At 39.1% G+C, this 11,276-nt stretch overlaps 1 protein-coding gene across 2 annotated transcripts; it reads right to left on the bottom strand.

Moving 5' to 3' along the window:
• Nucleotides 1-280: 280 nt before the first annotated feature.
• LOC124147082 (methyl-CpG-binding domain protein 2-like) lies at nucleotides 281-11,246 on the bottom strand. 2 transcript variants are annotated; one of them, XM_046517695.2, is made up of 6 exons: nucleotides 11,089-11,246; nucleotides 8,060-8,217; nucleotides 5,687-5,829; nucleotides 4,216-4,309; nucleotides 2,412-2,658; nucleotides 281-1,699 (listed from the first exon to the last, which is right to left on the bottom strand). In XM_046517695.2, the coding sequence occupies exons 1-6, from the start codon at nucleotides 11,202-11,204 to the stop codon at nucleotides 1,696-1,698; spliced, it is 762 nt and encodes a 253-aa protein (XP_046373651.1). In that variant the 5' UTR covers nucleotides 11,205-11,246; the 3' UTR covers nucleotides 281-1,695. The 2 variants fall into 2 exon arrangements, with proteins under 2 accessions (XP_046373651.1, XP_046373652.1); XM_046517696.2 differs by having other exon boundaries at nucleotides 8,099-8,217.
• Nucleotides 11,247-11,276: the final 30 nt, after the last annotated feature.

Here is an 11,276-nt window from a genome sequence, read left to right as displayed (position 1 = left end):
AAGGGCCATAACTCTGTAAAACAACAACTAATTGAAACACCAATTTTCTAAATTATTTGAGATGGTGACCGATAACAGTGTGTAAAATTTCATTTCTATAAATTAAAGAGTTTTTGAGAAGATTTGTCCCCACTGAGAATTGCCCGACCGAAGGAAAGACGGAAGTGCCAAATCAGCTGATCCATGAAGTCCACAAACTAAAGTTGGCTGCTGGGGGCCTATAGTCTTACTAAAATCCCCAAAGGTGCTAACATTGCATATAAGCTAACAAAGAACAACATATTTGGAAGTGTTTATTCACATATGTGCTACAGTCACGGGTTGGCCATCTACACACAGTACTACAAACATCTACGTCATACAGTTAATGTCTTTAACATTGTAGCAGCTCATACTCCTAGCCAGGCTGGGACATTCTCCTGTGCAACACTTGGATGACAGAAATCTCCCCAAAGAAAGACAATCAATTTCATTATATACTACCAAAAACAGGTTACAGAGCACCACAATTGAAAGGCTGTGTTGCAATACTCACCAGCCACGACATATTCACTAGGTCATATGAAAAGTTTTGAAAACATTAGGTGTTCTTTAAACTTGAAACTGCTCTCAACACATTGTGGTCACAGATGGAACTATTCAAACATAACTGAATGTCAATGTTAGCATTGTTGATACTTATTGAAAAAAAAGATTTATTATTATTTTCTTGTCTACACACCAAATGCCCCCCCCCCCCCCCCCCCCCCCCCCCCCCCCCCAAACTGGATGGTGAAATAAGGCAATGACAAAATAATGCTCCTGATCTCCTACTCGCTACTCATAGATGCCATTATTGGATTCCTACTGCTGTACCCTAGAATGTTGATGTACATTTATACAGTGAGTGAGTGAGTGAGTGAGTGAGTGAGTAAGTGAGTTTTATGCCGCTTTCAGCAATATTCCAGCAATATCACGGCGGGGGACACCAGAATGGGCTTCATACATTTAACCCATGTGGGAAATCAAACCCGGGCCTCAGCATGACGAGCGAACGCTTTAACCACTACGCTACCCCACTGCCCCCCATTAATACAGCATCACGGTCCGACCGACAATGAGCCATGATAGAATGAACACTCAGTTGATGCCATGATTCCATGCATGCATTGTAAACACAACTGATTGCTGCTGTTGAGCATGACATGGACAATGTTGATGAATTCACAGTTTGAACAGGTGCCCTTTCCTGATGCTCCTCCACAAAACAGTGCATCAACAGGAAGCACACTGTACAGTCAGGTATTGACTCAGGTAACACATTTCCTTACATATGATATGATAAAGAATGGGTGAACATGAAAGTTGCACATCCACTGCAAAAACAATGATTTCAACCATTTGAAAAGCCAGACATAAAAATTAGCACTTGCTCAACAGTTTGTATCATGTTCATTGTATCCTCTGGGCTCGTTGAAATGTTTATGTATTTATTGCCACTTTCTCAGCTGGGACTTTCTACGGTATTTCCTATGGCTGAACATGGAAGTAGCTGACATACTTCCGCATCTCAAATCATGACATAGACATGCTTGATGATGATGATGATGATGAAAACAATCCTGTCTGCCATTCAGTCCATGCACACAACGGTCCTCTGCATGTTGAAATCAGTGTCGAGTGAGATGATGATTGTGCTCATGGTAGATCTACAGATTACCTGGAAAAATATGTACAAACATTAATTCAGAGATCAGATTCATAACAGAATATTGTAAATTTTACATTAAATTGAATATTTACATACTTATCCTATCTCATATGTGAAAATATGTTTGAACAAAGTTTCCAGCTTCTAAAAACAACTCACCCGAACACATCCCAGCATTATCATGGTCACCACCCAAACAAATCCTGTGCATAGCGACCTACATGACCTGATCACATGGTTGGTGATACTGGGATGTGTTCGGGTGATTAGCTTTAAGATGCTGGAAACTTTGTTGAAGCACATTTCCACATAGGATCAAAAGAGGAAGGAAGAAATGCATAGTGTGAGATAGAAAGCACTGCTTGGCATCAAGCACTTCCTGTCCAGCAAAACTACTAGGCATCAAGTGTCTTTTTCTTTTTCTTTTGTTTGTTGTTTATCGTCGCACTCAGAAATATTCCAGTTAAATGATGGCAGTCTGTAAATAATCAGACAATCCAGTAACTGACATCACGATCATCAATCCACGCAACTGGGATACAATGACATGCATCAACCAAGTCAGCATGCCGGACCACCCGATCCTGTTAATCACCTCTTACATCAAGCATAGTCACTATTTACAGCAATCATGGGTTGCTGAAGACCTATTCTACCCCGGTTCTTCAGTGGTCGCATCAAGTATCACATATCTAGTAAATTCATGAGCATGAAGCATTACCTGTCCAGCATCATGACGTCCTGCAGCTTCCTGCGAGCATCGTTGACGCGTGCCTCCTGGCGACGTATGTCCTCCTCATGAATCACCATCTGCTGGATGTGTGGCTGGGAGGTGTCGATGTTCACACCAGGGTTCTTCTGCATGGCTGACTTGCTGGCGTTCTGCCCTGTGATTGGGACGCTGCTCAGGTGGAGGGCTGCAGAGATACTCTGGAACACATTCTCTGTTGTCATCTCTGGCCCACAACCTGAAAATGAAGTGGACTCCAACACTCTAACAATGCTAGGACACCAGCAGAAACGTGCATCGTATATCTGTTTCAAGTGATAACTAATACAGTGTTCAATTTCTCCAATAATACAGAATACTAAGTTTAATGACACAATCACTAAATGTTTGAAGGTGAAAGAGACCTCAAGAAAAGAAGAGGGGTTGAGTTATTGACTAGCAGTGGGCATACCATGCAAGCCAATCTGCTTCCCAACACTCATTCCTGAGACGGCGTCATTATAAGCCAGTTATCTGTAGACTATTGCACAATATCAATATCACTGAGGACAGTAAAGTCTGAGCTAGGCACACCAGTGGTTGAGAGCATGAGCACAGATACAAGCTGTCTGGGAAATCTGACTCACTACAAACTAAGTCAACCATTGTGGTCCCGGTCCTCATAACCGATGGCTTGAACGACAACCATGGGGTCGTAGGGACCCTTTCTGACCCCAAATACTCACAGATACATGGAACAAATCATTGAGACTAGGGACCCAATCTGACACAGGGTCACCACAAAAGTCTGGAAGGTAATTTAAGGTACCGACATTTACTACAATATTTGAAAAACTATCGGACCCACTCCAGTCAAAGTTGGTATGAGATTATTAAACAGTCATACATAACTGGATATTACATTTATTACACACATTGAGACACCCAACACTAACACCGTATTCGTTTGTGCGTGATTCCCTTGCACCCTTTCGAGTTGAGTTGATTGGTTCAACTGTGTCATATGGTCCTGTGACGCAGGGGTAGCATTATGCAGATGGCTGTTTCAATGAATGCTCGTTCCACCTGTGACGAACAGGTCTGGTTGTTGATGAAATATAGTGATAGCTAAATAGCCAGATTTTTTATTCATGCACCGATTGTCTTTAAATGTAATATCCAGTTATGTATGACTGTTTAATAATCTAATACCAACTTTGACTGGAGTAGGTCCAATAGTTTTTCAGATATTGTAGTAAACGTCGATACCTTAAATTACCTTCCAGACTATACATGGGCTTTCAAGCAACCAAGGACATAGCACTATTCTGACCTGTTATCCACACAGTATGTCAAGCAACTGAGGACTTAGTACTATCCTGACCTGGTATCCACACAGTATGTCAAGCAACTGAGGACCTAGCACTATCCTGACCTGGTATCCACACAGTATGTCAAGCAACTGAGGACCTAGCACTATCCTGACCTGGTATCCACACAGTATGTCAAGCAACTGAGGACCTAGCACTATCCTGACCTGGTATCCACACAGTATGTCAAGCAACTGAGGACCTAGTACTATCCTGACCTGGTATCCACACAGTATGTCAAGCAACTGAGGACCTAGCACTATCCTGACCTGGTATCCACACAGTATGTCAAGCAACTGAGGACCTAGCACTATCCTGCACTGGTATCCACACAGTATGTCAAGCAACTGAGGACCTAGCACTATCCTGACCTGGTATCCACACAGTATGTCAAGCAACTGAGGACCTAGCACTATCCTGACAGGGCCTACTTAACCTGCACTGACCTTGCATGTTCTTGGGCAAGTCCATGCTGAGATTCTCGACCTCCTCCACTAGGTCGCGGGCAGACTGACTCTGGAGGCGCTTCTCCCAGAATAGCTGAAATAGCACCCAGAAGGATGTAGCTTTGTCATGTCTACATATTGACCATTTGTCAAGGGGTGGCAGACAATATTTATGTATCCTGGTACCGTGTGTCAACAATGTGTTGCTGATGTGTCAAACATGTGTTGCAAATGTGTTCTGTCTTCACGAGTTTGTTTTTGATTGCTTGTCTGTTGTTTACCGCCACACTCAGCAATATTCCAGGTATATGACGGTGGTCTGTAAATAATCGAGTCTAGACCAGACAATCCTGTGATGGACATCATGAGCATCGATCCACGCAATTGGGATACAATGACATGCATCAATCAAGTCAGCAAGCCTGACCACCTGATTCCGTAAGTCGCCTTTTACGACAAGCATGGCTTGCTGAAGACCTATTCTACCCCGTATCTTCATGGGTTGTCTTCATGAGAACATCTTTAGCTAGGCTTTCACTAAATACACTTTGGTCCTTCTACATTAATCAAATCAGGTTTGAGTTAAGAGGAGATGCATCTATGCTTCTGCATATCCAGTAGAGTAATATTTTGTGAACAAACTCAACTTTATAAAGAACGGTTAATGATGCTCTGTTGAAGAAATGAACAGAAAGTATGTTAGCGCAGTAAGCCTAAAAATAAGTTTTTAATGAGAAGTAATTATATTCTTGTTGTTGAAAGCAACTCGTTACTAAAGCTCAATTGTCAAAACGAATGTGAATGAATTTGTGAGGGAAATTGCAGATATAAGTTTTTAATTGTGGGGATGGTGGGGTTGAAAAGAAAAAACATGATTTGATTGTCAAACAGACTGAAAAAAAGGATTTTTAGCAAAAACAGTTTGACTTTAAAAAAGAAAACAAACAGAGCAAAACGCATAAGTTCAACAAATTGGTATTCATAGGCGGAGATAAACGTAGATGGCAGTGACTGGATTCTTTTGTTCAGTCTGTCATAAAAATCTCTAACTTAAAGGTTAATTACAAAAAATGGTAATAATAACTGAGAACATAAAACTTCATTAAATGTGAAAGGCCAAGTGAAAATATTGCAGGACAAGTACAAAGTAACATATACTTGCCCAGCAAGACAAGTTGCGTTTAAGAAATGTTTTCAGTCCTAAACCTGTCAGCAAGTGAATGTACGAGTTATCTCCCCTGGTTGGATACTTGAGACCAAGACAAGAACTCCAGTCCTAGAATGTGAAGATGTGAGTTATCTCACCTGGTCGGACAAGAGACCATGTAGACTGGCCCCTTGCTTGAGTACCTGGAACCCTAGATGGAATAATGTCGTGCTTTGAGCATGCCCCTCCATGGTGTGGAGTCTCGAGCTCTATAAGTCACCTATTGTCTTGCATTACATAACGTTGTTAAAGCCTGTTGTCTACCTGCTTGGGAGGGTCCTGTGGCCCATGCTTTAACTCTGTCTTGGTCTGGCTCTCCGGTCTGTTCCTGATCACTGTCACCGGCTGCTTGAAGATAGAAGCCGTCTGTCGGATTGGCAACACCAGGCTAGCATCATGACGAAGTCCTACAAGTACAAAATATCACCATGATTGGCATTAAAACATGTTCTATCTTCATACGCCATCTTTAGGTTTTAAATCCCACAATATGAAAGCAAATGAAGTAATAATGGATAATCTTGATAAGCATAAAGTTATGTATTACTTTTCAAATTTACAATAAAAGGAATTCTTGTTAAATACTAATGCCACACTGTACATACGTATTCATAGGAAAGCTTCATTATATTAGGCCTTATGCTACACCATTGTAATTAAAACTATTACAAAAGATGAAAATTACAAATGTAACGAAATTAAATTTAACATTTACGATATTTATGATGGAATGAATAAAATCGAGTATACAACATGTATTATAACCATGATAACACTTATTTTCTTAAATGTACATATTTCACATTATTAGTGTCTAGTCATTCCTTTTCATGCTTGTGCTTCAAAATTGTAAATATCAATGGAAGAAAAGTGTTAATGAAGTAGAATGACAAGAAAAGAAAGAAACAAACCAACTTCAACAAGATGAAGTATTTTTATGTCTTGGAAAACATGGTATATGAAAGAAATCAAAAGCATTGGGTCAGTGTCAAATGTTTTAAAGTGATTTCTCAAAACATGGAAAGGTAGAAGAGCGAAATAACAGAACAGACATGTATGCAAGATACTTGCTTCTTGAAATGTGTCATGACCTTTGAGAAAAAGAGTTACTTCAGATATCAATCTACGCTTTAGAGTTGCCTTCAGTTGCAATTGGTTAAAAGACTTGACATGCTTGACAAGACAAAAAAAAGTAAGTCAACCCCTCGACTACCCTGGCACCAACACTTTCAAATGAACAAGTAATATGGTTAATATGGTTGATAAGAAACTAGATAACATTCTATGAAAGCATAAACAGGTTTGGTTAGTAAGATTATTGTGATTAGTAGATAATGAAACATGATCCTCATTTGTATAAACTATCACCATCAGTTTTGAATGAGATACAGGGACACTACTGTTCAACACAATAGGAGTTTCAGTTGAATTGTAGACATGGCCTTCTTCCATATGTATACAGGTTATACAAGACATACACCAGTATTGCTCCGTATTGAAACTAGACCTAACAATACCAGCTGGTTACTTTAAAGGTGAGGTGAAATTGGGGTTAATGTCGCGTCCAAGATTATTGCACTTATATGGCGACGTGCATGCACGTGTGTGTGGCTGCTTGTGCTAGTCCGGAGTGATGCCGATTCATAGTGCTAGCTCACTGAGAAACCATGCTGCAGTTTAACGTGAATACCCCACTCAGACACAGTTTATTTCGAGCCAACCTGTCCTTGTTTTACCCCCTTCATGCCGAGCGCCAGACAGGGTAACAACAAGTACCATCATTTAAGGTCTTTTTCTTATGCAGACCCCGAACCTTCCGCTCTCCGGGCGGATGCTCTATCACTAGACCACGGAGGCAGTCCTTTTAAAAATTAAAGCATTAGGTAATGTGTTGGTACTACCATCACACGTTAGTTACAGCCCCAATGTGTTATGTCTGTGCTACTAAAGATGTTTGCACAGACAACAAAGAGTTTTTTCATAAAATAAGGTTTCTCATTACTGTATGAATCAATCATCACTTTCAATGTTCCTGTAATCCAGACAAGCTGGCACCGAGAACTGTCTGTTTAGACTTCTTCTTTGTTTACCTTAGTGCCTCAGTCAACAGCTCATATATGGATTTCTACTTCTTACTAATCTTAGACAAAAAAACTCTTTGATTGTCAAAAGTGCAAACACCCATGTCATGCAAAAATAAAATCAATCCAATATCATTGTTTCTGTTATTTTTCCAATGAATCATCCAACAACAAAATCAGTGATGTACTCATGAGCAACTGACTTTGTTTCTGGATATCTGGATTGATTTTATTCTTTTGATAAGGAAGTGTCTACCAATTTTTGAATTCCATGGTGGATGCTCTCAGTTAGTTGAAATAACATCATTTTCATCTTCTCAAATTTGAAAAATAAATTGAAAATCAAAGCAAATGCTCAGCTTACAGTTACACTTTTGTTAGACTTGATTATCATGATAATGCATAGGTAGATTAATATTACATAATATCATACAGGTTTTGAGCATCTCGGCCATTGTGGAAAATCTATGAAATTAGGTACTGGTAGACACTACTAATGACTACTAAAAGATAAATGAAAATGACCCAAACCATTGTATGTATATCTTTAACAAACCTCTGGCAAAGTCATAAGATGATCCCTTCATACGCTTACTTTTGCGAACTGCACTATAGATTATCCGCCCTGTGCGGAAATCAAATGCACTCAAATCAAGCGCATCACCAATTATACGTGCCAGCTGAGGTTTGCTTCTAATTTTTTTCCCATCAGGGCTGAAACGAAAAGTAAACATGATAAGCAAGTAGTTATGTTTTATTTAATTTTCTGCTTGATATTGATCATGAACAAACATGACATGTATCAGCAAGAGGTATTAGTTCTTATCTGAACCAAGAACACACTGATATACAGACCAATTTGTTTCTTTACTTAATAGCACAATGCTTTCACAACAGTGGTAAAAGATTTGTGCTCTCTTAATAAAGACTCATTAAAAGGTTTCCGTAATCATCTTACTGCTTAAAGGGGCACTGATCTAACGGACTGGTTGTTGCCTTTGTTATTGTTTTTCCCCCGTGAGTACCCGGATGATACGCAACGCAACTGAGCGTGACCAGAGACTGGGGTACCGTCTGCAAGGACAGCTAAAAAAACTTGGAGGCTGGAGGCAATATTTGTTTTACGCATTTTTGAACACTGATTGGTTAACTGTGATCTATAAAGATTTCGACAAAGGGCGCATGTTAATTCATTTCTTCAGCCTAAACAAACAGACAAAAAGAACAAGGGAGCTCATCAGATGTCGTCATTTGGAAATACCCCAGATGGTTATAGTTTAATACTAAAAACAGTATCCATGCAGTGAAAGCATTTTCGGATTTCGGCTTGCGTCGATAATACAATTACTACTCCCTTGTTGTCATCCACGTTTTCTCGTATAACCCTACACTTGTGTATTTGTCGTCATTCACTTGATCCTCAGTTAATGAATTTATTACAGGTACAATTAGTGGTAGCACCACTTATATTACCTGACAAAGGTTCCCATTTGGCATTTATTGTGTCTGGGGTAATTATTCAATCTAAATCCAGGTTTGAAGTGAGGTGAAATGTGTGTTATGTAATATGCACGTGGCAGCCCAGCAAGAGATGAATGATCAGTTGATTTACTTTTTTATGTAAATCAACGGATCGTTCCTAGTCATCAAAGGATTAACAGAAAATACGTTGATTGATTAATCACTGTTATCTTGCACAGTGGATATGTCAAGAGTGAGTGTTTACATGTCTAGGTTTACTAAAACAAAGGGAATACACTCATATCATGGCGCGAAGTGCCGATGTAAAAACAACATACTTTGTTCAAAGGGTTAACTGATAATACGTTGATTGATTGATCATTGTTATCTATCACTCAATGGATTTTTTAGGAACCGTGGACGCTATGAAAATAGTTGTCACGTGGGCTTTCTCAGACGACCATTGAGACTTGACACCTATGTAAAACACCTGAAACAATCCAAGCGATCAGTTGAGAAACGAACACGGGTTATAATATCCCGAAACTATATACATGTATATCTTTTAAAATATTTGATTGTTACAGAGACACGTGACATTGAATAAGTTTCTCTGTACAGCTGCAGACGAGTGGGATATTGTTCCTTTGTGTGGATATTCACGGATACATTCCTCGAACAAGGAAGCTGCCTAAAACTTATACACATAAATTTGGTAGGTTGTAATTATGATATCTGCATTTTGTTTTCCTTCATTTGAACCGATTCGTTCTTGTTTCTCTACGTCTTGGTTGGGAAATTCTTCAATGCGCAATAGACGTTGTTGTCACAGGTCTTTTCCTTTGTAAGCGTGTATATATTACCGTCAATTTGTAAAATGTGATTCTCTCAGGCAATTTATAAAATGTGTAAATATTCAGTCATTTTGACTAAAAAATGCTAGATTGATCAACACGATCAAAAGGGCCTACAAACATCACAACAGATTATTATGTCGGATTAAAAGCCAAACAAATTAGAAATGTACTTTTCAATGTTACATTTTCAGTCTCTTGGTGATGACATTAAACATCAAAATGTCTGGAATTCGTTGTCATAATAATACAGATGGAAATGTTTTTCAGTCACTTTGTAAAATAACTGAATATTTAGACGTTTAATAAATTTGTTACACATTTGACAGTAAAAAAATATACACACTATAAAAAAGCATATGCTCAGGTGAAATATATACTTTGTGTTGCAAGTAAAAATAGTGTAAACGAAAATCGCAAAATTACCAAGCAAGTGACATCAAAACTTCGTCACCATTACCGATGCTACTCACAAAGATACATACATTTCCTTATTATATCGAAAACTGTATTTCATTTTGTTGATCAATGTGACCATACGCCCTTATTACTACCCATAAAAGTGACTAATGCGCTTACGAATGGCGCAGCAGAGGTCGCGAACTAGTCTAGATTTCTGCTATACATCCGGGTATTCACTGGGAAAAAACAAGAACAAAGGCAACAACCAGTCCCGGGGAATTGCGTTAGATCAGTGCCCCTTTAAATATGATTATTATATGACATCATCTGTTTTGTTTTAAGTGAGAGTCAAGCTGTACAGAAATAGACAGTAGTAGTACTAGTAGACAGCCATTTTATTTTCAGGTATTGTGACAGTGATATTTGAAACTGGAAGAAGGTAATGCCGGTATCTGTGTCACTAGAGTCATAAGCATATACTGTTGATTGAACTAGATCATAAAGTTTTACTGAGCAGCCGAATAAAGTGAACCTTCTTGAAACTTACAAGAAATGTTTTGGGGTTTTTTTAAATTTAGTTTCCTTGGATTTTTAAATTGTAACTAGGCTACTGGTAGTCATGGTAGTGTAGAGAATGTGACAGTATAAGAGTAACATAGAGGCCTTAAGGCATATGGTAATTGTTTCAATTCCATGGCCAATGTTGTCACTGATTCCATGGCACACATTTCTCTCTAAATCATACGACTACTGGGCTAATCTGGATGAAAGTTACAGATACTCAATATGTAAATCGGTGAACGAAAACTGAGGGTCTGTACTTTGAAACTTGACAGCTTCAGCAATTGCAATGCTATCCGTTTTTTACCTGTAGTAATACACGTCTGTTTTGCCAGCTGAAAGCCCTGATTTACGGACAACTTCCTCTCTTTTCCAACCTGCTGGAAGGCCACCGGTTTCAGGAACTCTTCTCTTCGGTTCCATTGTTAGTCACAGAAAACCGGAAGTAACCATCTAACACCTGCATAGCAGAACTACTTTAGCATTGTACAGTTC

The sequence above is a fragment of the Haliotis rufescens genome, unplaced genomic scaffold (assembly GCF_023055435.1).
Source record: "Haliotis rufescens isolate VD_foot unplaced genomic scaffold, xgHalRufe1.0.p SCAF_1, whole genome shotgun sequence".
Taxonomy (NCBI): Eukaryota; Metazoa; Mollusca; class Gastropoda; order Lepetellida; family Haliotidae; genus Haliotis; species Haliotis rufescens.
Note: the sequence above shows the minus strand (reverse complement) of the source record. Positions and strands in the feature narration are given on the sequence as shown.

What these genes read in the sequence shown, in the direction of transcription:
- LOC124147082 (XM_046517695.2), bottom strand. Translation starts at nt 11,204, where the DNA reads ATGGAACCGAAGAGAAGAGTTCCTGAAACCGGTGGCCTTCCAGCAGGT. An exon ending in ATCTTATGACTTTGCCAGAG is followed by an intron (nt 5,830 to 8,059) that starts GTTTGTTAAAGA and finishes TTGTACTTGTAG; the next exon opens with GACTTCGTCATGATGCTAGC. An exon ending in CTTGCCCAAGAACATGCAAG is followed by an intron (nt 2,659 to 4,215) that starts GTCAGTGCAGGT and finishes CTTCATTTTCAG; the next exon opens with GTTGTGGGCCAGAGATGACA.